The 26,578-nt window shown below is 43.9% G+C and overlaps 1 protein-coding gene across 5 annotated transcripts; it reads right to left on the bottom strand.

Annotated features, from left to right (window-relative positions):
- Positions 1 to 1,035: 1,035 nt before the first annotated feature.
- MRO (maestro) lies at positions 1,036 to 26,112 on the bottom strand. Of its 5 annotated transcripts, none has more exons than XM_082355440.1 (6): positions 25,993 to 26,112; positions 14,498 to 14,600; positions 13,072 to 13,218; positions 11,824 to 12,006; positions 9,216 to 9,371; positions 1,036 to 8,058 (listed from the first exon to the last, which is right to left on the bottom strand). In XM_082355440.1, the coding sequence occupies exons 2-6, from the start codon at positions 14,594 to 14,596 to the stop codon at positions 7,801 to 7,803; spliced, it is 843 nt and encodes a 280-aa protein (XP_082211566.1). In that variant the 5' UTR covers positions 14,597 to 14,600; positions 25,993 to 26,112; the 3' UTR covers positions 1,036 to 7,800. The 5 variants fall into 5 exon arrangements, with proteins under 5 accessions (XP_082211566.1, XP_082211567.1, XP_082211565.1 ...); XM_082355441.1 differs by lacking the exon at positions 25,993 to 26,112 and having other exon boundaries at positions 1,036 to 7,489; positions 7,951 to 8,058; positions 14,498 to 18,204; XM_082355439.1 differs by lacking the exon at positions 25,993 to 26,112 and having other exon boundaries at positions 14,498 to 18,204.
- Between the last annotated feature and the right edge of the window lie 466 nt (positions 26,113 to 26,578).

Here is a 26,578-nt window from a genome sequence, read left to right as displayed (position 1 = left end):
AGGCTCTCTAGTTGCAGCACGCGGGCTCTCCAGTTGTGGCTCACGGGCTCCAGAGCACGTGGGCTCAGTAGTTGCAGCGCGTGGGCTTAGTTGCCCCATGGCATGCTGGACCTTAGTTCCCCGACCAGGGATCGAACCTGCTTCCCCTGTATTGGAAGGCGAATTCTTAACCACTGGACCACCACGGAAGTCCCGATTGTTTGTTATTTTTAAATAGAAACCTGTGTTAATATTGTATTTCATTCTTTCCACCGCTTTCCCTTGTGTAAATAGGCTACAATAATGAGTGGCTACCATGTAAATAACACCTCATCTTGGGGTAACATTTCACAGTTTACACAGAATGTCTCATTTGATTATCAGAATATCTTGTGTGGTGAGCTTTCCTCCCACTTCACAGATGAAGGAACGGAGGCTCTGAGAGATTACGTGACTTGCTGAAGGTAATAAGCCGGCAGGTGACAAAGTCAAGGTGCAGGTCTTCTGTTGCCAAGTCCTGTGTCCTTCCAGTGCACACGATGTCACATTTGGGAATCAAGTTTCTCTCTTTCTCCAGGGAAGCTATATCTGCTGATACAGTCAATATAAGCACGTGGAAAGCTTTGGACTTCTGGTCACATTTTTTCTATGGCAGAGGCCTGTGCCTCTAGTAGCATGGGTTAAGAAATGACATTTTAACTCTCTGATCTACATTTCTGAAAAACATTTCTTCTTGCAGGGAGACATTTGGGCCATTTCCTGGTTAACATTTGCAACTTACTGCAGGAAACTCATTAGCTTGAAAGGAACATGATTACAGCAGTCACATTTGGAAACAGAAGGTAAGGCGTTAATTATTAACAAGAGATCACTCCCAAGATACAACACAGAATGATTAACAGAGCTGTTGGAACCATTAGGACGGAATGAACAGAGCCCTTGGAGCTATCTCTGGAGCAAGAAAAGGCCCACCTCCTGCTCTGAGGAGTCACAGCACCCCAGCAAGAGCCCAGTGGAAAAGAACAACTTGTTATTCTTATTCAGGTACGATTCTTTCTTTTTTTTTTTTTTTTAATTATTTATTCATTTATTTATTTTTGGCGTGCTGGGTCTTCGTGTCTGTGCGAGGGCTTTCTCTAGTTGCGGCAAGCGGGGGCCACTCTTCATCACGGTGCGCGGGCCTCTCACTATCGCGGCCTCTCTTGTTGCGGAGCACAGGCTCCAGACGCGCAGGCTCAGTAGTTGTGGCTCACGGGCCTAGTTGCTCCGTGGCATGTGGGATCTTCCCAGACCAGGGCTCGAACCCATGTCCGCTGCATTGGCAGGCAGATTCTCAACCACTGCGCCACCAGAGAAGCCCACGATTCTTTCTTATTAAGATGCATTAAGCCATTCCAACACCTACAAGGTGGCAGATTCAGGCTTGGTTGAGGCACCAGCATTTGCAATTCAATAAACTCAACCATCTTCAGTGAATATGGGTGGGGGGCCAGGCTCAAAGCTACAGTCTTGGGGGCCTGGTGAGGAGCAGGATGCACAACTACCCCTGGGACTCCAGTCCTTCACTGGGGAGAATTGGGATGAGACCCACATCCCCATACTGCAGGCCAGAATGGACCTTGCTGAAGACCTGGGTGCCTTCAGAAAGAGAAGGAACAATATCTGGAGAGCTGGTTGCAGGTGAGGAGCAAAATTAACTAGAGTTTCCAGAGCACCTTCTATAAGCCAAATTTGTTACCGAGTCCAAGCTCCCTCTGCTTGCTGCACGACAGGCCAATAAATCGGAAGACAGGGTGTTGAGGCAAGGAATAGCGACTTTATTTGGAAAGCTAAGCATCTGAGAAGATGGCAGACTAATATCCTAGAGTACCATCTTATCGAGGTATGGATGCCAGTTTCCTTTATAGAACAGAGATGGGGAGGAGGTGAGGAAGTGAAGTGAAAAGGCCATTAGTCTTGCAAAATATCTCTTGGCTTGGCCAGCATCAGGGAGGGGATGTGTTAATTTCTTCTTTTCTGCAGCCATTCACAGGTGGGCACAGTCAGAATGTCTCCCTGTGAGTTGAACAAAGGCACTTTAGTTTAACATTCAGGCAGACGGGCAGGGTTCCCCTAGGCATGACATTATTTATGCCAACAGCTATAGACAACATCATTTTAGTGATTATAGGAACAAAAAGCAACAGAGAGCAAAGGTTAAATGTAAAAGAAACAGATCCAACATGGAGTCAGATTTTGTTCTTCCCTGTTACACAAGCACTGTGTGAAGAGCTCAGTGTTATTTAATTGGATATTTGTAGCACAGCAACTCTTTGAGTTGGGTTATTGTGTCCATTTCAGAGATCAGCAAACTGAGGCTTGGTGCCCTGGCTTACCCAGAGTCACATGGGTAAGTGGCAGAGCCAGATTCACACTGGGAGGAGGGGCAGGAGGGTGGCTAATTCCAGGCCCCATCCTCCCAACTGCTTTGTTCTCCCTCGGAAGAATAAGGGCATTTGGAATCAGCCCAGGGAATGGTGGGTGGAAACAAGGACATGGAGGGTGAAGTATTCAGGAAGTAGGAATTTAAGAAGAGCCAAGGGAAATTAGAGGTTGCTGTCTCTGAAGAGTCTTATACGTCAGGCTTGGAAGTCTGTGCTTAACTTGGTAAATAACAGGGGGCTTTGAATATCAAACTACCTCTCCTCAGTAAATTGGGATGTATTGGGTTTATCTAGAACCCAAGGATTTTCTAAGAACATTTAACACATAAATAAATATAGAAACAAGAGACTTATTCTCCTATGGTCAGACTGGAAGAATGTAAATTCAGTAACATCAATACCCTGATAATTACCCATAAGCCCTTTCACTTGTCAACAAGTTATGTCATCAACAAGTTAAAACAAAAATGCCACGAAAGGGGACTTCCCTGGTGGTCCAGCAGTAAAAGAATCTGCCTTCTAATACAGGGGATGCAGGTTTGATCCCTGGTCGGGGAACAAAGATCCCACATGCCGTGGGGCAACTAAGTCCCTGCTCCACAACTACTGAGCTCGTGCACCTCACCTAGAGCCCACGTGCCTCAAACTACAGAGCTCATGCGCTCTGGAGCCCCTGCACCACAACTAGAGAGAGAAAAACCTCATGCCACAACTAGAGAGAAGCCTGAGTGCCGCAATGAAGAGACTGCATGCCGCAACCAAAGATCCCGCATGCCTCAACAAAGATCCCACGTGCGGCAACTAAGACCCGATGCAGCCAAAAAATAAAGAGAATGCCACAAAAGGGCAAAGGCAAACACATACTACTGAGAGTAAACAATAACCATCCCAAGCTTTCCAAAATATATCACTTTACACACCAGTAGGCATTTAATTTTTACCTTAAAAGAGCATTTTGGCATGTGTTTTATGATTGTAAAAGTAATACATGCTTATTGCAGAAAACTTGGAAAATATAGAAGAGCAGAAATATGTGTCTGCCTTATTTACCAACACTACCTTCTGGCTCTCCTACTCGGCTGCCCATTCCTCTTTACAAACCACACTCTAGTGTTCTTATAACGTGTGAAGCATTCCCTCAATTACTCTCCAGGATTCTGTTCACACCGATGACCAGTACTGATCACACTTGTTAGGTCCTCAACTTCCTTCTGTGTCTTTTTCTCTCCCTTCTCCTCTCCCTTTAAAAAGACCGATTTCATGAGTGACCAGAAAGCTGGGACCAAGTTTTATGCACACCCCTCCCTGACCACTTAGCATGGTAGCACTTGAACTTTCCTTTCTCTTTCATTCATTCAACTGTCCTATGTCTAGTGTTTCAAAGTAAGAAATGTCAAAGCATTGTCTTTAGGTTGGCATTCAAATTAACAGGTATCTCATGGGGGAAGAGAAACTTTAAATACATAAGCGTAAAAGGAACCTGTAAATTGGTTATAAGGAGAGAAATGATCACCCTCACTTGTCAAAATGGGCTCCTCCCAAGGAGCAATAACTTCAGATGACTTTCTGACTTTTCCCCCCAATCAACATTCATTTACTAAGCACCTACTGAGCACCTTTGAGGTCATATAGGAGATACAAAAATATACAAGATAGGGCACAACCTTTAGCAGCTTCAATCTAACAGAGGGGGGAAAGAACTGTAGGTTAAAAAACTTTCAAATGAGGTAAAACATGTTAAGTGGCAGAAGACTGCTAGAATATTCTGGGCATTCAGAGATGCGAGTTCTTCCCTGATTGAGGGGATCAGGCATTTGACCCAGGTCTTGGAGTAAGGACAAGAAATACACACCAGATGTGCGTGTGTGTACGTGTGAGTGTGCCTGGGTGTGGGAGTGAAGGGATTCGAAGCACAAAGTACAGACTGAGCAAAGGCAGGGAACCTAAGAGACCCAGCAGTGTTTAGGGAAGAGATGGGCCAAACTTCACTGAAGCAGAGAGAGTAACAGAAGAAAAAGCTGGAAAGGAAGAGTGTGAGCCCATGGCTGAGAGCCCAGATGGCAAACTAGTGTTTGGACTCTATTCCCACTTGTTTGGAACTATTCAGTCATTTAGCAAATGTTTCCTTATCATCTGCTATGCGCTGGGTGCTGGGATAGATACAGTGAGATACGGAAAGAAAATCAAGGCATGGACCCTTGCTCTCCATGTTGACATTCCATGACGACATAATTTTCTAGAAGTATAAACTCAAAGTGGACTTATTAAGAGCAAAACAAAACTGGCCAAAAGACAACACTAGTGACAAGGAATTTTTTTTTTTTTTGGTTACTTATTGCTGAGTGACAAACTATCCCAAAAGTTAGTGACTTAAAAATAACACTCACTTGATTACTTACTCACAATTCTGCAGTTTGGGATGGGCTTGATGGAGACAGCTGGTCTCTTTTCCACACGATGACAGCTGGAGTAGCTTGAATGACTGGGGTCTGGCTGGAATGGCCAACTTGTGTCATATGTCTGGGTCTCAGACCTCACCAAGGGTTGGTGTTGGGCTGCACCCCACAGGCCTGCAAGCCTTGTAGCTGCCCAGCCTTGAGGCCAAAGAAAGAGCCTGGAGACGGCGGCGGGGACATCAATGGTTTATTGGACAGGGGGATCTTACGCAAAGGGTCCTGGAGCAACATCCCACCATGTGCGGCAGGCACCAGGCAGGACATGCCAGCAGTCTTGCTACTCAGGGGAGAAGGAGGCTACCATTTATAGGCGGAATTGACATCAGGTGGGCTCACTGGTTACCAGGGGCTAATTAAGCCCTATAATTAAGAGGATTGGATAGTCATGTGAGTGAAGCAGGGTCTGGCCGAGCAGGGCATGTACAGAGAGCAAGAGAATAGCCATCCTGAGTGGCTGAACCGTATAGTTGGGTTTCTCAATTCTCCTCCACGTGGCATCTCCATGAGGTTATCTTAGTCTTCCTTCCAAAATGGAGACTTCAGACATTCTTCTTCATTTCTGGTAGTCTGGCTTCTTACATGGCAGCTGGCTTAACCCAGACTGCAAAAGAGGAAGCTGTTGGGCTCTTAAAGCATAGCCTAGAACTAGCACATGGCACTTCCAGAACATGCTAATGGTTAAAGCAGGTCCCAAAGCCAGCCCAGATCTGAAGGGAGAGATTTACACAAGGACATGAATATCAGGAGGCATGATTCATTGGAGGCCACCGAAGCAACAGTCTACCACAAGTCTTAAAGTCAAAGAATTCAACAGCATCTTCCACAATTTTAATCAACTGAGGGGCATTCAGTGCACAGATGTTTGTACTCTAGAGCATGTAACCTGCCTGCCCCGCTCTACCCCTGCCTTTTTGAAAGCTGGCAGAATGCAGTCATTTCTCACACCACTTACTGATCACTTACTAGAACTGCATCAGATTCTGAACCAACCTTGCGATATAGTTTCAAACAGGCCAACATCTAGGAAGGAAGAGGGCTCTTAGCTCAGAAGCATCTCACCAGCTCACTCCTGAGCCTGGGTCACTCTCAAGAGCTCCTGGTCAGGTACCCAAGCTTCAAAACAGGAAGAAAGAAACCCCATTCGTGTCTGGCTCCAACTGCCCCTTCGGCCACCTCCCACATCCCATCTCTTCTAGGACACACCTCGCCCCTCATCTGTGTTACATGGTCCTGTCTCTGGAGAGCTAGGGCAGAAAAACGGAGCTCCTGGTTCTCAGACCGACATTAAGATCCCTCTGTAGCATGTGTGACCTTCTTGTGTTTTCCATTTTCAATACTGGACATAGTTGTTCCAGGTTTGACCCAAGCACCAAGTTCAGTGGTAGTAACAGGATTTCCGGGAGAAGCTTGGGGAGCAATCTGGTTGGAGGGAAGGTGAGAGGAACTCTGAGAGTTTTCTTGAAACTTTTTATAAGAGTAATGTGACCCTATTTATAACTAGGATTGATCACCAAAACATTGACATAATAGCCAAGACATGATTAATAAAAATATATATTTAGCTCACAAATTAAATAAAAATGTGTACTTAGTACACACAAAAGCGGAAGTTAACTGAGTCAAACAGAAGAGCAGAAGTGGCGGGTTTTTTAAATTTCTTTTATTTTTTACATTTCTAACCATCGGTCAATTATTCCATAACAAGGCAGTATCACACGATGACTGAACGTAGGCTCCAGAAGTCAGGGCTTGAATTCCAGCTCCATCAATTACTGGTCATCTTGGGCAAGTTACTCAATTTCCCTGTGCCTTAGTTTTCTCATCTACACAATGAGGGTAGTAACAGTACCTTTCTCACAGCTTGCTGTGAGTATTAAGTAATACTCGCAAAGCGCTTAGAGAATACCCAGTAAACTACAAACATTCTTAATATATGTTATTTATTATTACTATTCCACACATTACCATTAACTTGAGGTTTTTCAACACATGTTCATCGATTTTTTTCTCTTTATTAATTCTTGTTTGGAATGATCTTGGAGGCACTGACTGTTGAAGATGATGAGAAGCTAATTATCCCCCTCCACACCAACGTCTTGGTACCTTGGCCAACTTTAAATAGGTCTCGCCAAGAAAAGGTGTTAATAGCAAGTGGCAAAGTATCAATAGCAGATTAAAAACAACAACAACAACAAAACACTTCAGGTAGTAGTTATTCTCCTAAGCCTTAGAAATTAAAAGTAAAATTAAAGATAAAAATTGGTGACAGGGATACCCTTAAGAAGAAAAAAGCTGAGAAATAAGCACTGAATCTACATATACTTCAAATGTTTTAAAGTATGCACCTTCTCATCAAATTTGTGTGGGGAGAAAATGAGACATACAAAAGCTATTTAGAATTTACTTTGGGTGTAATTATACAATTCCACAGTATTATTTTTTGCCATCAGTTGCTCTCCCAACATCCCCTTTTCTTTCATAATCACAAGAAGCAGCAGAAGTATCCAAAGAGTTAAAAGGGGGAATATCAGCCCCCAGCAATGTGTTCACTAGAACCATTTCCCTGCTGCTCTGTGTTTACAGGATTTTATTTGCATAGAAGAACTGCAGGAGCTCTGGATGATAGTGGCTCTGAAAGAAATTGGCAAAGGAACACGTGAGGAAGGGAGTCAGTAAACCTCCTTGCCTCTAGAATGAGTAGACAGTTGTCAAAGGCAAAGCATGAGGATAAACAATCTTCAGATTCTCAGAGGAGGAGGAGTCATTATCCAAATGATGATCTAAACTGGAACTGCCAATATATTTCACCCAACGATCTAAGCTGGAACTGCCAATATATTTCACCCAATGATCTAAGCTGGAACTGCCAATATATTTCACCCAATGATCTCAGCTGGCACTGCCAATATATTTTATGCATAATCCTCTGGGTGTTTTGCCATTTACATCGCATTATGGGTCAATTGCAGTTGAAACATACTTGGCCTGAGTCGTTTTATGGGAGTAACTCCCTGGTGTGCCTGACCGCCTTCTGCATTAACACTGGGAGGGCAGGGAATCTGGGAGAACCTCTCCTGCCCTCGCTCACTCACCAGCTGCCGGCAGAGTTTAGGGTTCCTTTGATCCTCTTCACTCTGGAAGCTGTAGTCCTTCCTTTGTCTCAGATATGGAGAACAGGCTCGAAAAGTTGTTTTGCAAGCCTGAGAGAAATAATATTACCATTTTATTGTCAAAAATATTAGAGAGGGCTTCCCGGGTGGTGCAGTGGTTGAGAATCTGCCTGCCAATGCAGGGGACGCAGGTTCGAGCCCTGGTCTGGGAAGATCCCACATGCCGCGGAGCAACTGGGCCCGTGAGCCACAACTACTGAGCCTGTGCGTCTGGAGCCTGTGCTCCGCAACAAGAGAGGCCGCAATAGTGAGAAGCCCGTGCACCGCGATGAAGAGTGGCCCCCACTCGCCGCAACTAGAGAAAACCCTCGCACAGAAACGAAGACCCAACACAGCCAAAAATAAAAATAAATTAATTAATTAAAAATATATATATATTAGAGAGTTTTATAATCCCAAGCAAGGAAAAGTGTTGCACCCAATCTGTGGTCTGGGGGCCACTAAGAGTGAAAGTAACTTCCAGGAAGTTTGAAAACTTGAATCTTAAAGGATTTATGCTTATAAAACGACCATGTCTGTAATTTGGGGCTGGTGGGGAGGGCAAAGCTTTACACTTTACCACAGCCCTTATTGTCTCATCAAAAGTAGTGCTGGATTCCTAAATTCAATCTCAACCTCTCTCTCCCTCTCTCTCTCCCCCTCCCTCATGCGTGACCTTAAAGAAGACAGGTGATTTGGTGGAACCTTCGCTCCTGATGGGTTTGAAACACTCACCTGCTCCAAAGCAGCCCTGAGGTTGATCCAACCCCGTTAGGACACATTTTCTCCAAGAATAAAACAAAAGCTTCACAGAAAACTAAGAAGCCAAGGGTGGGAAATCCGTACCAGGTGCAGTGACAAAAGCTAATTGGGTATGAATAAATCTCCTCTGATAGGAGGTGTTGCCCCACGGAGCAAGCAGCACCTCCCTGCCCCCCCCCCCATTAACCTGAGTGTGTCTGGCGTTGACAGGTCCTGGGACCGGGCAAGTGGGGCAAGAGCAAATGGAAAATAACACTCCTGCTCAGAGAGAGATTAGCCATCGAGGAGGCACTTTCTCCAGGATTCACATGGATACACGGCTGAGTGTCCGACACCGAACTGGCAGGAACTTAGGGCCTGGCATCTCGACTCGGCAGGGCTGCATTCCAACTCCCTTGAGGAATGGCACTGAGGTTTCATGCGGTTGGTTAGAGTCACGGACTTACCTTGGCAACCTGGGGATTCCTATCCTGTAAATGGGTCAGGAGAGAATCCTGAGTCTGATTCACCTGACAGGTGAAAAATCTCTTCCATTTCCGCCCAGGAAAGGCAGCCAGTTGCCCAAACAAGACAAAGGCCGAGTATCTCAGGCTGTCATTCTCCTGTGGGTCCCCCGTGAACAAAACAACAAACCTCGGGTCAGTACCAAAAGGCAGCTGCATCAGAGAACAGCACAGCCCTAGCTCCTTGCTGCATGTTACAGGTGGGCCATCAGTTCCAGTCTATGGCACTCAGCCAGCCGGGCTCGGGGACAGAGTGGAGACGGGCTGAGTCTTCAGTGAACCTCTTCTTCAGCAGACGAGAGGGTTAGACTGGGGGCTCACTGGTGCTACTCCCAGCTTCCCAGCTTTTTTCTTCATTATTTAACATTTTGGAGATGGATTATATTTACTTGGTTCGAAATTCAAAATAACCAAAAAGGTTTATAAAAAAGTAAGTCCCCCTTCCTACACCTCTCCACCTGCCACCAAATTTCCCTCCCCACAAAGTCATAAATTTTGTGTGATTCCTCCAAAAAATAAAGAAGAAAAAAATGAAATATATATTACATAGCCCTTTCCCACATTTTTAAACAAATGGATGTGGACCATCCCACTGTTATACACCTTGATTTTTCATCATTCTCTCTGGGAGCTCTTTCCATGTCAATACGTAAAGGGATTTTTTTTGGCTGCATCATAATTCATTCGACCCATCCCCTGCTTACTACTTCCAGCATGTTTGCCAGACCATCTCTCTTTACCCTGGTCTGAGTTTCTCCCACCTGCAGCAGAAATAACAATTCTGTTTCTTCCCTGACGCCCTGCCAGCTCTCCCTGCTTTGGGTCTGATTCACTGGTTTGTCCCTGAATGCAAGTCAGTGGCTTCCACCCTTCCTCCCTCTCCCAGGAGAGCTGTCTGGTCCGAGTATCTCCCTGCCCCGGTGAGGAGACGGAGGCCCAGGGCATTTCAGTGATTCACCTAGAGTCACACCATCAGGGAACAGCGAATCAGGGTAGCAACCCAGCCTCCTGACTCATGGTGAAGGGATTTTTATATCAATGTCTCTTGATCTTGTCCAGCTCCAAGTGAACCAGAAGGGACTGGTCTGGGACAGGCCTCCTCACCTAGAAATGGGGGTCACAGACACTCAGCAAGAGTGGAGACCACTGATCATCTTCTGAAGTATTTAAAACAATTTTTTAGCACACATGACACGTACAGAAACTGCTTTAGTGTTGCACTTTCTTCACTGTTCTACGTGTGTGTGTGTGTATGTGTTTAATTCAATTCAACTAGCACTTATGGAGACCTAACTCTATCTGAAGCATGACCCTAATGCTGTGAGATGTACAGAGATGTGTAAGGGGGTGCCTGTCCCCCTGGGAGTCTGACAATCATCTGATGGGGCGGAGCCCAGGCAGGCAGTGAAGAGAATTATGACAGGGATACAAACTGTCAGAAACAGCTCCCCATGAGTATTCCCAGGTTTCCCCATGACAAGGAGTTTCTGATCAAAAATTACAGTCGACCTGGGTTTAAAAAATACTTGCATGGCAAACAAGCCCTGGCCATTAAGATGGCACCTCCAGAGAGATTTAGAGACACTTACCCCCAGATATCTGCTTATATTCCAGGGAGGTGGAGAGAGACCTTCCTCTCCCAGCCCCAGAGAGAGCTGGTTTACATCCCAGAGCAAAGGCCTCTCTGCCTCTCTGAGCGGGAGGAGAGGCCAATGTGCCAGCAGCTCCTCTATATGCTCCAAGTTTTAGAATTTCGAGGTTTCGCTTCCTCCCGTGAGGTGCAGGTACCCCGCTTTCGCTGGGTTACTCCTGGGGAATTAGGTGTGGGGAACTCACGCGAGACGCTCTGCGAGTAAATGCAAGTTCCCTGTTGCTATGTTCCCTGTTCTAAAGGTCTTGTCTTAGTGTGTGTGTGTGTGCATGTGTGTATGTGTGTGTGTGTGTGTGTTTGTAACTGGGGTAAGCTAACTGATTAGCTTCTGAGTCCTCGCGTTTTCTGTATCTGTGCACTTTTTGCTCCACCTGCCTCGTCACCTGGCAGTTAAGAGTGCAGGCCCTGGGCAAAGGGCCTGGCTTCATGTGCACTTACTGGCTCTGTGAACCGTGGGCAAGTTACCTAACCTTTCTAGGCCTTGGTTTCCTCCTCTATAAAGTGAAGATAACAGTGCCTGCCTCACAGGGTTATTGTGAAGATTAGATGAGACAATCCATGTAAATTGCCCAGCACCGTGCCTGGCACACAGTAAGGGCTCACTAAGCGCAAACTACTCTTATTGTTACATTTATAAGAGAGCACTGAGTACACACGTGCATCACCATCATCAGTGTATATGTACTCACTGCTCTATTACAGTGAAAACTCCTTGCGGAGTGGTGATGAAATCCTACATGTCTTTATACGTCTTCCATAACCCCCAGCACGGTACCAATCTCTCAACAAGATTTCTTAATAAATAGTGAACAGTAGAGACCTTGTTTCCTGAGCAACACACCAACCAGGGCTCACATTTGACTTTAAGAACCCGGAATCTTCCTGCGTTGTCTCACTTACGTCATCTAACAAAGTCCTGGTCCGAAGGGTGATGTCAATGAAGAAGGAGCCCAAGCCTTTCCCCTGGATCTTGCCCAGGATGATGGTCAGGGTCTTCAGGCTCTCGTGGATGACTTCAGAACTCACGGGGTCATACAGTCCATGCACCAGCAGGTCCAGGACAATCATTTTATACTTTCTCACCTGTTACCAAGGTTTGGAAAGCATTAGCAGCACAGGAGTTGCTCCCCATGAGTTGAAAAGTATCTCCACTCCTAATCTTCCAATAACCCGGGACTTGGACTAAGAGGCCATGGCTTTCTTCAGCACCTGCTGCCACAACTCTCAGCAAAGTACAAATGCTTCCGTTAACCCGACCCAAGAGCCCAATTTGGTCTTGGGAGGAGAGCAGTCTGGAGCATGGCCTATGGGTGGGTGAGGCTGGGGAGGGCACGTCAAGGAAGGTGGTGGACCTGGATGATCTAGCGATCTGGGTGTATTGGGTACCTTTACAGGGGATAAGGCGAAATGGTCCCTTAAGTTTACAGATGCTGAAGGAAGAGGTGGGGAAAACATCTTTTACTAAACAAGCATTAATTATTAGAAAAATTAAATTCACCGGAGGGTGATGTCTAGCTGTGTGTTAATCCTACCTGCAGCTCTGTTTCCCAAGGCTGATGATACTGAGGTGTGATGACCCTAAGATGACCCCAAAAAAGTCATGTGTGCCTTTGTACAATCTCCTTCCCTTGAGTGTGTAAGGAGCCAGTGACTTGCTTGTGGCCTCTCAAACATGACAGTGGTGATGGACGTCATTTCCATGGTTCCCTTACATTATATGAGACTCCATCTAGCAGACAGGAGTGGGAGACACTCTCCCACTGGCCGTGAAGAAGTGAGCTGCCGTGTTGTGAGAGGGTGGCCTCAAGGAGCTGAGGGCGGCCACTCAGCAAGGAAATAGGGACCTTAGTTCTACAACTAGAAGGAAATGAATTCTTCCAACAGCCACATAAGCTTGGAAGATGACCCTGAACTTCAGAAAGGGATGCAGTCTGGCCCACACCTTGATGGCAGCCTTGCAAGACCTTGAGTAGAGGAAGCAGCTAAGTGGTACCTGGACTCCTGACCCAAGGAAACTGTGAGATAATAAACGCCAGGCCCCTGATGTACTGTTACACAGCGGTAGACAACTAGTACATGAAGCCCCACATCCCAGTACTGAGGGCTCCAGGCCATGAGGGCTGGCCAAGCGCCCCCTGCCCTTCCTACCTTGTCCGGGGTCTCACAGGCCATAGTTCCCAGGCTTCTCATTGCCATATGACGTTTTTTAACACTGGGGTCCCAGGCTCTCTCTGCCAAGTTGAAAAACACATTCTTCAGAGGCTCCTGCTTCTGGAGCCTCAGTTTCCAAGAGACCTGGGTGGCGAGTCAAAAATGTATTGATTTGGGAGTGTTCAGGGTCACACCCTACCCATCGCCAACCCTAATCCCTCCCTCTAAAGAAAATCCTGTGTTGCCCGCTCAATTTTAATCCTTATTTCTCCACCTAAAGACATCTGGGTTTTGCTGGGAATATATTAGTTTGATCTACATAATGAAGAATGGATGGAGGAAGAGGAAAGGGGTGGAGAAAAATAATACAGAGCTAATGTTGAGGTAGGTTTGGGGGCATTATGGAGAGAGGTGTCTAGACAGTTGTGGGTGTGACAGAAATAAGAAAAGGGGGCTTTAGAAGTGTTGATGTGATCTGAGAATAGGGATCCCTTTAAGAGGACAAGGTAAGCTGTGTTCCTCCTGTCTCAGAGTTTCCTTGACCCTTCTCCCTCCCCCAGCCCTTCCCCATTTTTCTGCTCTACTTTGTAGCTAAAGCTTGAAAGACATGTGTATACTTGCTTTCTTCAGCTCCTCTCCTCCATTCTCCCTTGAACCTTCTGCAATCAGGTTAATGGCATCCATACCCGCTCCCCACCCCCTGCCCCCCAGTGTAATTAAATCCCAGGGTCAATTCTCAGAGCTCACCTCACTCAGCCTCTCAACAGCATTTGACACAATTAGCAAAGCACATCTACAGGCATTTCAGGGCACCTGAAGGATGTCCTACCTCAGAATGCGAGCATCTGAGCAATTAAGATTAGGAAAAGAAATGCATAAATAATGCAAATTGGAAGCGCTGTGTGGCTGATGCAGAAATCTGTACTTCAAGGACTAAACTCTAATTAAGTGCAAGGCAAGAGATAGGTTTTTAGAGCATTTAACCCCTGATGCTAGGAAGGCCCTGGTGTTCTGCGCATCACAGGACATACCAACATGTCCTGGAGTCAGAACCAAGATCCAGACAAGATCCAAGAACAAACCACTTCCTCACCATCCTTATTAGTGGGTGGGGGCTGGAGAGGAGACCCACAGCCCTATTTGGTATTCAGGTGATTACCAAGTCTCATCAGTATTTCTGAATATTCACTGCAGTTCATTCTATATTTTTATCATTAAGTTCGCAGCAAGCTAAATTCTTCCCAACTCATCTTCTTGTTATCATATAAACATCCTATTCGTGTTAAAAGAGCTGTCATCAAACTTTTTTTCAGGAGAAGGAACCTCAGTAGAAGGAATGGAAGGAACCAAACGAAGGCAGAACAGCAAGCACACAAAGTCGTTGCTGAGCAGGGACATTTGTTCATAATCATTTGTCTCAGACCTTGGAAAAGAAAGATATCACTGATGTCCTTTTCTTCTTGGGCTGGGCAGTGGGGATGGAACGGGGCTGGTCCAGCATTCTTCTCTGTGTTTGGTCCATGGAACTAAAAAAAGAACAAATCATCATACAAGCCACAAACACTCTTTGAAGCCTCATCATTAACAAGCATCGTCACACAAAGCCCTGTGCCAGGGTAAGAATGTAAAGAAACGGCATCCCCGAGGCCTCCTCAGGATGTCACCTTGGTGAGCAAATGGAACAGCTGCATCAAAAGATAAAGAGCAACGCCAACATCACTAATCAGCAGAGAAACGCAAACCAAAACCACAATGAGGGATCACCTCACACCTCTCAGAGGGCACTGTCGGTCAAAGACTGCAGTGGGTTAGGACTTACTTCTTGAGGAACTGGGTGGTGAGCAATGCTCTTTTTTTTTTTTTAATAGATCTTTATTGGAGTACAATTGCTTTACAATGTTGTGTTAGTTGCTGCTGTATAACAAAGTGAATCAGCTATATGTATACATATATCCCCATATCCCCTCCCTCTGGAACCTCCCTCCCATCCTCCCTATCCCACTCCTCTAGGTCATCACAAAGCACCGAGCCAGTCTCGCTGTGCTATGTGGCTGCTTCCCACCAGCCAACTATTTTACATTCGGTAGTGTATACATGTCAATGTTACTCTCACTTCGCCCCAGCTTCGCCCTCCCACCCCATGTCCTCAAGTCCATTTTCTATGTCTACCTCTTTATTCCTGCCCTGCAACTAGGTTCATCAGTACCTTTTTTTTTTTTTTTTTAGATTCCATATCTGTATGCACTAGCATACGGTATTTGTTTTTCTCTTTCTGACTTACTTCACTCTGTATGACACACTCTAGGTCCATCACCTCACTACAAGTAACTCAATTTCATTTCTTTATATGGCTGAGTAATATTCCATTATATATATATGTGCCACATCTTCTTTATCCATTCGTTTGTCGATGGACACTTAGGTTGCTTCCATGTCCTGGCTATTGTAAACAGTGTTGCAATGAACATTGGGGTACATGCCTCTTTTTGAATTATAGTTTTCTCAGGGTATATGCCCAGTAGTGGGATTGCTGGGTCATATGGTAGTTCTATTTTTAGTTTTTTAAGGATGCTCCATACTGTTCTCCATAGTGGTTGTATCAATTTACATTCCCACCAATAGTGCAGGAGGGTTCCCTTTTCACCACACCCTTTCCAGCATTTATTGTTTCTAGATTTTTTGATAATGGCCATTCTGACAGGCATGAGGTGATACCTCATTGTAGTTTTGATTTGCATTTCTCTAATAATTAGTGATGTTGAGCATCTTTTCATGTGCCTCTTGGCCATCTGTATGTCTTCCTTGGTGAAATGTCTATTTAGGTCTTCCACCCATTTTTTAACTGGATTGTTTGGTTTTTTTGCTATTGAGCTCCATGAGCTGTTTGTATATTTTGGAGATTAATTCTTTGTTGATTCATTTGCAAATATTTTCTCCCATTCTGAGGGTTGTCTTTTTGTCTTGCTTATGGTTTTCTTTGCTGTGCAAAAGCTTTTAAGCTTAATTAAGTCCCATTTATTTATTTTTATTTTTTTTTCTGTTACTCTAGGAGGTGGGTCAAAAAAGATCTTGCTGTGGTTTATGTCAAAGAGTGTTTTTTCCTATGTTTTCTTCTAAGAGTTTTAGAGTGTCTGGTCTTACATTTAAGTCTTTAATCCATTTGGAGTTTACATTTGGGTATGGTGTTAGGTAGTGTTCTAATTTCATTCTTTTACATGTAGCTGTCCAGTTTTCCCAGCACCACTTACTGAAGAGGCTGTCTTTTCTCCATTGCATGTTCTTGCCTCCTTTGTCATAAATTAGGTGCCCATATGTGCGTGGGTTTATCTCTGGGCATTCTATCCTGCACCATTGATCTATATTTCTGTTTTTGTGCCAGTACCATACTGTCTTGATTACTGTAGCTTTGTAGTATAGTTTGAAGTCAGGGAGCCTGATTCCTCCAACTCCGTTTTTCTTTCTCAAGAGACCCACAAAAACAAACCCAAAACAATTAAGAAAATGGTCATAGGAACACACATACCAATAATAACCTTGAACGTAAATGGATTAAATGCCCCAAACAAAACAGACTGGCTGAATGGATACAAAAACAAGACCCATATATATGCTGTCTACAAGAGACTCACTTCAGACCTAGGGACACATACAGACTGAAAGTGAAGAGATGAAAAAAGATATTCCATGCAAATGGAAATTAAAAGAAAGCTGGAGTAGCAATATTCATATCAGATAAAATAGACTTTAAAATAAAGACTGCTACAAGAGATAAGGAGGGATACTACATAATGATCAAGCGATCAATCCAAGAAGAAGATATAACAATTATAAATGTTTATGCACCCAACATAGGAGCACCTCAATACATAAGGCAAATGCTAACAACCATGAAAGGAGAAATCGACAGTAACACAATAATAGTAGGGGCTTTAACACCCCACTTACACCAATGGACAGTTCATCCAAACAGAAAATAAATAAGGAAACACAAGCTTTAAATGACACAATAGACCAGATAGATCTAACTGATATTTATAGAACATTCTACCCCAAAGTGGCAGAATACACTTTCTTCTCAAGTGCACATGGAACATTCTCCAGGATAGATCACATCTTGGGTCACAAATCAAGCCTCAGAAAATTTAAGAAAATTGAAATCTTATCAAGCATCTTTTCTGACCACAATGCTATGAGATTGGAAATCAATTACAGGAAAAAAAACTGTAAAAAACACAAATACATGGAGGCTAAACACTGTGCTACTAAATAACCAAGAGATCACTGAAGAAATCAAAGAAGAAATTTTTAAAAACATAGAAACAAATGACAACGAAAACATGACAACCCAAAACCTATGGGACGCAGCAAAAGCAGTTCTAAGAGGGAAGTTTATAGCAATACAATCTCACCTCAAGAAACAAGAAAAATCTCAAATAAATAATCTAACCCTACACTTAAAACAACTAGAGAAAGAAGAACAAAGAAAACCCAAAGTCAGTAGAAGGAAAGAAATTATAAAGATCAGAGCAGAAGTAAACGAAATAGAAAAGAAGAAAACAATAGCAAAGATCAATAAAACTAAAAGCTGGTTCTTTGAGAAGATAAACAAAATTGATAAACCCTTAGCCAGACTCATCAAGAAAAAAAGGGAGAGGATGCAAATCAATAGAATTAGAAATGAAAAAGGAGAAATCACAGCTGACACTGCAGAAATACAAAGGATTATAAGAGACTACTACAAACAACTATATGCCAGTAAAATGGACAACCACAAAGAAATGGACAAATTCTTGGAAAGGTACAGTTTTCCAAGACTGAACCAGGAAGAATTAGAAAATACAAACAGACCTATCACAAGTAATGAAATTGACTGTAATTTAAAATCTTCCAACAAACAAAAGTCCAGGACCAGATGGCTTCACAGGCAAATTCTATCAGACATTTAGAGAAGAGCTAACACATATCCTTCTCAAACTCTTCCAAAAATTTGCAGAGGGAGAAACACTCCCAAATACATTCTATGAAGCCACCATCACCCTGATGCCAAAACCAGAAAAAGATATCACAAAAAAAGAAAATTATAGACCAATATCACTGATGAACATAGATGCAAATCTCCTGAACAAAATACTAGCAAAAAGAATCTAACAACACATTGAAAGGATCATACACCATGATCAAGTGGGATTTATCCCAATGATGCAAGGATTCTTCAATATATGCAAATCAATCAATGTGATACACCACATTAACAAATTAAGGGAAAAATACTATACGATCATCTCAAAAGATGCAGAAAAAGGCTTTTGACAAAATTCAACACCTATTTATGATAAAAACCCTCCAGAAAATGGGCATAGAGGGAACCTACCTCAACATAATAAAGGCCATATATGACAAACCCACAGCAAGCATCATACTCAATGGTGAAAAACTGAAAGCATTTCCACTAAGATCAGGAACAAGACAAGGATGTCCACTCTCACCACTATTATTCAACATAGTTTTGGAAGTCCTAGCCACAGCAATCAGAGAAGAAAAAGAAGTAAAAGGAATACAGATTGGAAAAGAAGAAGTAAAACTGTCACTGTTTGCAGATGACATGATACTATACCTAGAAAATCCTAAAGGTGCCACCAGAAAACTACTAGAACTAATCAATGAATTTGGTAAGGTTGCAGGATACAAAATTAATGCACAGAAATCTCCGGCATTCCTATACACCAACAATGAAAAATCAGAAAGAGAAATTAAGGAAACACTCCCATTTACCACTGCAACAAAAAGAATAAAATACCTAGGAATAAACCTGCCTAAGGAGACGAAAGACTTGTACTCAGAAAACTATAAAATACTGGTGAAAGAAATCAAAGATGACATAAACAGAGGGAGAAATATACCATGTTCTTGGATTGGAAGAATCAATATTGTGAAAATGACTATACTACCCAAAGAAATCTACAGATTCAATGCAATCCCTGTCAAACTACCAATGACATTCTTCACAGAATTAGAACAAAAAATTTTACAATTCGTATGGAAACACAAAACCCGAATGGCCAGAGCAATGCTGTTTGTTCTTTGTTTACGAGGTATAGAATTTGTAATTTTTCCATGTGTATATATTATTTAAAATCTACATTATAAATAAATACAGCTTGCAAAGTGATTCTGATCTACAGCCTGACTTGAGACCCACTAAAGTAAACCAGTGCATCTCAGACTTTAATGTGCACTTGAATCATCAGAGGAACTTGTTAAAATGCAGGTTCGGACTCAGTGGGTTTCGGGCGGGGGCTCCAGATTCTGCCATTCTTATAAGCTCCCAGGTGACACCAATGCTGCCGGGTCCCAAGTTCCACGCTTTGAGGAATGCAAAGTTAGGAGCTCCAAGAGATAAGAGAGGACTGTGGGCTGGAAGAGCTGGTAGAGACGTTCCACTGCATGTGGGTGAGCTTTAATGGAGAGGCAGAAGCGTATTTCACACATTGGGATTCTAATGGGATTCTATGTAGTAAGTATCATGATAGTGGTAGTAATAACAGTTAAAATAGGAGAGTGGTAAAAGATAAGGCTACAGGAAGTAATTAAAGGCCAGCTGTGAAGGACTGACTGCTGAAGAGTTTAGTTTTAATTGTATTTTGTAGATAAGAGTGAGCCACTGATTTTTTTTTTTTTGAGATGAAATCCATGTAACATACAATTAACTATTTTAACAACATTGTGCAACCACCACGTTTATCTGGTCCTAAAACTTTTTCATTATCCCAAAAGAACACCCCATACCCATTAAGAAATCACTCCCCATTCTGCCCTCCCCCCCAGTCCCATTAATTGGCTCTCTGTCTCTATGGATTACCTATTCTGGATATTTAATATAAATGGGAATCAAATAATATTATGACTTTTGTGTCTGGCTTCTTTCTCTTGGCATGACCTTTTTGAGGTTCATCCGTGTTGTAGCATGTATGGGTACTTCATTCCTTTTTAGGTCTGGACAATATTTCATTATATGGATAGGCCACATTTGTTTATCCATTCATCTGTTGTTAGACACTTGGGTCGTTTTCACCTTCTGGGTATTGTGGATAGAGCTTCTATGAACAATGGTGTACAAGTGTTTGGTATCTGCTTTCAATTCTTTGGGTATATACCCAGGAATGGAATTGCTGAGACATATAGTGATTCTACGTTTAACTTTTTGAGGAACCGCCAAACTGTTTTCCACAGTGGCTGCAATGTGCAAGGGTTCCAGTTTCCCCACATCACCAACCGTTGTTATTTTCCAGTTTTATTATTATTATTATTATACATTCAGCTTAGTGGGTGTACAGTCGTATTATTATTATTACATTCAGCCTAGTGGGTGTACAGTGGTATGCCATTATGGGTTTGATTAGCACTTTTTTAATGACTACTGGTGTCTTTTTGTATGTTTGTGATTTGTGTACCTTTTTCAGAGAAATGTCTATTCAAATCCTTTGCCCATTTTTAATTAGGTTGTCTATCTTTTTGTTTTTTTAGTTGTAGAGTTCTTTATATATTCTGGATACTAGACCCTTATCAGATATATGATTTACAAATATTTTTTCCTATTCTGTATGTTGGCTTTTCATTTTCTTGATAATGTTTTTTATGCATAATAGTTTTTCATTTTGACAAAGTCTAATTTATCTATCTTTGTTGTTGTCATTGTTGCTCAGGCTTTTCGTGCTGTATCTAAGAATTCACTGCCAACTCCGGTCATGAAGATTTACCCTTATGTTTTCTAAGATTTTTATAGTTTTATCTCTTAGACTGTTGATCCATTTTGAGTCAACTTTTGTGTATGGTGCGCAGTAGGGGTTCAACTTCATCAGAACCATTGACCTTTACTTGTTTTGGTTTTTAACTTTTTTTTTAGTAGGAGAAATAACAGTGGTTCTCAACCCTAGCTGCATTAGAATCCCCTAAGGAACTTTTAAACATTTTAATGCCCTGTCTATACCCCAGACCAAGTCTACCATCATATCTGGAGGTGGACCTGAGCATCAGTAATTTTTAAAACTCACCAGGTAATTCCAATGGGCAGTCACTGAATAGGGTGACCAGTGACCAATCATCTTGTTTTGTCCCTGTGATATTGTGATTTCTAATAAGAAATATATATTTGGTCTTGGTCCCCATTCCTGGCACAAAACCCTTGGAATTTCCTAAGTGATTAAAGGTATCTTGTATTATATTAATGAAGTGACCCTAGGTCACCTAAGGGTGGGGGCTGACTGCCAGGGGAACCAATCCTGTAATTAGATGGTTGGAAATTTCAGTCTCACCCCCTCTTCTCCTGGGAGGAGAGGAGGGCTAGAGATTGAGTTCAGTACCCAGTGGTGAATGATTTAAGCAATCGTCCCTAGGTAATGAGGCTTCCACAAAAAAACAAAAGGATAGAGAGCTTCCGGATTGGTGACCACATGGAGATTTAGGGACAGTTGTGCACTTGGAGAGGGCATGGAAGCTCCTCGCCCTTTCCCCATGTCTTGCCCTGGGCATCTCTTCCATCTGGCTGTTGCTGAGTTACATCCTTTTATAATAAACCAGTGATTCAGGAAGTAAAACGTTCCTCTGAGTTTTATGAGCTGCTCTAGCAAATTAATCGAACCCAAGGACAGGGTTGTGGGAACCTCCAATCTTTAGCATGTTGGTCACAAGCAGAGGTGACAACATGGACTTGTGATTGGCCTCTAAAGTATGAGGACTGAGCCCTTAACCTGTGGGATCTGACGCTATTTTCAAGTAGACAGTGTCTGAGTTGAATTGAACTGAATTGTAGGACACCCAGTCAGTGTTCACTGAGAACTGGAGAACTGATTGGTGGTGTGCAAAAAACACACATTGGAGCTTGGCCCTGAAGGCTTTCCTGGGACATGGGACCTTCAGTGCTAAGACCAGGAAAGTCCTGGGCAAACAAGGGCAAGTTGGCCACGCTGATTTTACTGGAGTTTGGAACTTATTTAATGCAAGTTACGGATAGAACCCAGTCCTGTTAAACAGCCATGCTTTGGAACATTTGACTCTGTTTGACCTGGAGGTACATGGGGATTTGGTTTCTCCATCATCTCTGTGCCCCTCCCCCCCAGCAGGTTTAGGTCATGCTCTCTTGGTCAGAAGACACTCAAGAGAACCATGAATACACCTCTTCACCCCAGAGCCGCAGTCTCTATTTCTTCTCCATCTCTGGCCAGCAGACCTCCCCTCACCATTGCAATGAGGGAGCCCAACCCACCCCATCCCCCCCCCAGAAAATTGCACTCCCACTAACTAGCAAGATTTTCTTTGAGCGAAAAGGTGTTCCCATACACTTTACATTAAGCCAGTGGTTCACACACCCGAGTCCGCATCAGAATCACCTGGAGGACTCGTTAAAACACAGATTCCCACACCCAATCCCCAGAGCTTCTGATTCTGTACATCTGAAGCAGGACCCAGTAATGTGCATCTGTAACAAGCTCCCAGGTGATGCTGGGATGCTCCTGGTCTGGGGACCACACTTTGAGAAGCAATGCATTGACAGAAAGAAACCAGTATTACTATGCGATTCCTCTCCAGGACAAGAGGATTTAAAAATTCACACAGGACAAAAACATGCTTGGTTGTTTCTTTCTGGGGAATTTCTGGACACAACCTTCTGTATCAATGGAACCTGCCACTCCTCAGGTTGAATGCTCTGGATCGGAGCCGATGGGCGCCAGACAGTGGGTATGGGGAGCTTAGAAGAAGCAAAGTTCCCTCAAGCTGATGGTCACTCACCAAGGGGGGCACAGGTCTCATTAAAAAAACAGCTGGTGTCCCTGTTCTGAGGCATAAGAAAATCATGCCTGAAGCTTCCCTCCATTGGGAAGGAAAGCAAACGTGGTTCCCTTTTCTTCACACTGGCCTTCTCTTGCAGCATTAGCACAGCAGCTGAGGGCTTTAGCCACCCAAGGCCACTTCCCCAGGCCTCAGAAGCCAAGCATCCTGCCTTGTCACTTCTTAAAAGGCACGTCTAGAATTTAAGGTCATGGAAGGCTCTCAAGCAGAGCAAAGTACATGAGGGTTGAGCGCCCTGCTTGGGAGATTCGGCATGTGGTTAGAAAAACACAGGGTGGGACTTCCCTGGTGGCACAGTGTTTGAGACTCCGCGCTCCCAATGCAGGGGGCTGGGGTTCGCGATTCCTGGTCGGGGAACTAGATCCCATACGCATGCCGCAACTAAGACCTGGCGCAGCCAAATAAATAAATAAGAATAAATAAATAAGGATAGTTTTATTTAAAAAAGAAAGAAAAACACAGGGCTCACCACCTCCCACCTCCTGCCTCCCCAGCACAAGATAAAAACTGTGATCTCGTTCAATCTCGGGTCGTCAGGGCTCATCTCCATCTTTGGGGCAGAGAAAGCAAAGCATTCTTTGGCTGGGCCTCCTACATCAGAATCCCCCAGAGTGCTTGTTATAAGCGCCAGGCCGGCTCCATAATTACGGGGTCAGAGTCTCAGGGAGTGGAGGGCCTGAGCGCTGCCCGTTTTTACAAGGTGCCTTGTGACGGTACACACACGCTGGTGTAGAAGGACCCCCGGAATACTCCAGAGGAAATTAACTACCTCCAGAAGTGGCATACTCCACTCACCTGAGGCCACTGGCAGGAGAGATCCCGGAAGTGGGAGGAGCAGCTGGGGCCAGAGGGCACAACAGGGGAGAGGTCAGTGTCTTTGCCGAGAACTGGGGATGGAGGGCACATGTTTGTGAAGCACAATGAACTTCTCGTTCGAAATAAAATTAAAATCACATCGAGCTGCACAGGCTATGATTTGTACACTCCTCTTGGATACTATTCTTAAATTAAAAGTCTGCTTAAAGAATAAAACAAAAGTAAAAGTTCATTCGGGGCTGCAGAGCCCCTTATGGCAAATTAAGTCCTTTTGACCCAACCCAATGAAACAAAACTGTTGCAATACAGGAGCTCCCAGCGGAATGTTGTAAACAAACTCTGAAGAAACAGAGTATATGGATTCAAAGAATTCTTTAGGTGTTCATAACTCCACCTACAAACCCACTCGCCCACAGACAGTCGTTCTTTGCTGGGAGTGTTGGGTCCTCCTTCTGGCGGGTTGCTCTGGGCTTCCCAGGTGCCTCGTCTAGTGTGACTGAGTCCGGGAGGACACCTGGACACCTAAGGCAAGGTTCTGCTTGTAGTTTCATTCATCCCTGCGTACGTTCTTCAACGAATTCTTCCCCCTCTGGGAAGGCCTTCCCTCTGTGCTAATGCCCTGTCCCCGATGGGGACAGTTTCACCGTCACTGCGACCCTGCAGCTTGTCTCCATTGCCATGTTGTGGTCCTACCTGGTCTTCCTGAACAGACATGGATTTGGGGTGACTTAGATGAGTTTTGTGCTTTATGCTGACTCCCAGATGCCTTTGCAAATTTAAATCCTTCTGACTCAAAATATTACGTTTATCGTCATTAATCCTTTAACTTATTAAAGCCAAAATCGATATTACGAAGGCCAAAATTACATAATACTTTGATCTTATCTGTAAAATGAGGGGAAGAAACTGTTAGATGTGTAACAATCCTTCCAACACTGAAGGTATTCATGCTAATAATATTAGTAGCTACTATTACTGGACACGTGTATACTAGGCACTATACTTAGCATTTTGTGTACACGGCAGGAGAGCCTGTTTAGCTGACCTCTGCTTAACCAACTCGTCAGGTTAACCGTGTTCTGCAGGCCCTCCGCGAACGGTACCAACCAATGCTTGTGGCTGACAGTACCCACTGCTAACTTCTGCTCCACTAGTTCTCATAGGCTTACCAAACATCAGCTTATGACAGCTGTACTTGTTACTGTAACTGTGAAATTTAAATATTATAGAAACTGATGAAATAGGAGAATACAAAGAAAGGAAGTTGTTTCTGTGAAGGCAAAATTGAATATTCTGGAAGGATTCAACAATGGGAAGTTGCTAAAAATAGCTGCTGTCCAATTAGGATTCGTGTGGACAGAAGTTTGGAAACAGTCTTAATAATCTGGAATGATTTACTGGAATTGGGATGATCTTACAGAAAGTGATTTTACACGCGTCTTCCCAGAAGCCTTTAAAGTCTCACTACATTGACAGAAGCCAAAACTAGAACTCATAGATGTATGAGTATTATGCATGTGGCTTGTGCAAGAGAGACATATCAAAAAATGCCCACTAGAGGATCCATGTTCAAAGAAAAGGCCATGGCCCTACATTAAAGATTGGGAAATTCTATATTTTAAGGTAAAGTATTGGATTACGTATCATTTTTTATAATTCACTGCTTTAACCAACTTCTTCCGTAAGCTCTCTAAAATCCAATCTCTCAAATAAGAGGTCTTTTCTGTACTTCACTTAACCTTTACAATCATCTTGAGATGTAGGTTTACTTACGCCCATTTTAGAGGAGAAACTGGGGCTTAGAGTAATACAAACAACTCACCCAAAGTAAAAGAGCTAGTAGTGGCAGAGCGGAGTTCCAGACTCCAAAATCTATACTTTCCATCACTGTGCTCTAAGCCTATATCCAGCTCCTAGACGGTGTCCTGGGTGCTGACCAGGTAAGGACACACGGCAGAGACACTTCAGTTTGAAGCATCCATACCTTCCCTTCAGTTCCCTCCCATCTAAAGCTCTTAATACAGTGATCTTAATATAATGATCTATAATCCATCTATTGATCATAGACGGATTGACATAGTTTGCGAAAAGAAAAAACGGCTTCGTCAACATTGCCTAGTACATTTTTACAAAGAGAACGTCAGCTCTCTGATACAACGACCTGAGTGACATTCCAGAAGGGACTGGGGAACCCAAGTGGACCTTAGCCTCTTCCCGCCGCAGCCCGGGCCGCCCCAGCCAGCAGCCGGCCCTTACCTGCGGCGGTCACGTGGTGAAGAAGAGCGGTTTGGCCGAAGCTCAGGTCCCGGGCGGCGCGGAGAGCGGCTGTTCCCGGGGGAGCAGCCAGATGGGGTGAGTCGGCTCAGTTTTCCCAGCCCTGAGTTCCTAACATAGAAGAAGGGAAATGAGAAGGTGAAGCAGGATCTGTTGAGGATAACGGGTCAGCGCAGAGTGTTGGAAAGAGAGACTCATACGAGGGAAAAAAAAAAAAAAAAATCAAAGTTTAGATGGAATTGAAGTGGGGGAGGGAACTGTCCTCTGATACCCACAAGGTTGTTCTAGGTGGGAATAAGCATCCCTTGTGCCCTTTACTGCGCCAAACTGTGCTGAGGTGTTTTTCCTCCTTTCCTATGCTGTGTTTGCCCTCATTCCGAGTCCCTCATTCCGAGTCCCACCCACAGTTTCTAAAGAAAAGACTGCAATTCTAGGGTCCTGCCCCTGCAGCGAATGAAAGGACTCTGCCCAGCGCCGTTCCCCGTGAGACCACTAGATGGCGGCATCACTCAATGGACCGGTTCCAGGCGGCCTCCGTACCCAGCAGCCGCTGCAGCGCTTCCCTCCC

Source organism: Balaenoptera borealis, assembly GCF_965194805.1.
Source record: "Balaenoptera borealis genome assembly, chromosome: 14".
Classification (NCBI taxonomy): domain Eukaryota; kingdom Metazoa; phylum Chordata; class Mammalia; order Artiodactyla; family Balaenopteridae; genus Balaenoptera; species Balaenoptera borealis.
The sequence above is the reverse complement of the archived record's forward strand: the minus strand, read 5'-3'. Positions and strand labels throughout refer to the sequence as shown.

Coding starts and splice junctions, on each gene's coding strand:
- MRO (XM_082355439.1), bottom strand. CDS start 14,656: ATGATGAGGCTTCAAAGAGTGTTTGTGGCTTGTATGATGATTTGTTCT. Junction 13,219..14,497: donor TGATATCTTTCTTTTCCAAG/GTCTGAGACAAA, acceptor CTCGCCACCCAG/GTCTCTTGGAAACTGAGGCT. Junction 9,372..11,823: donor CCAGGACTTTGTTAGATGAC/GTAAGTGAGACA, acceptor GGGGACCCACAG/GAGAATGACAGCCTGAGATA.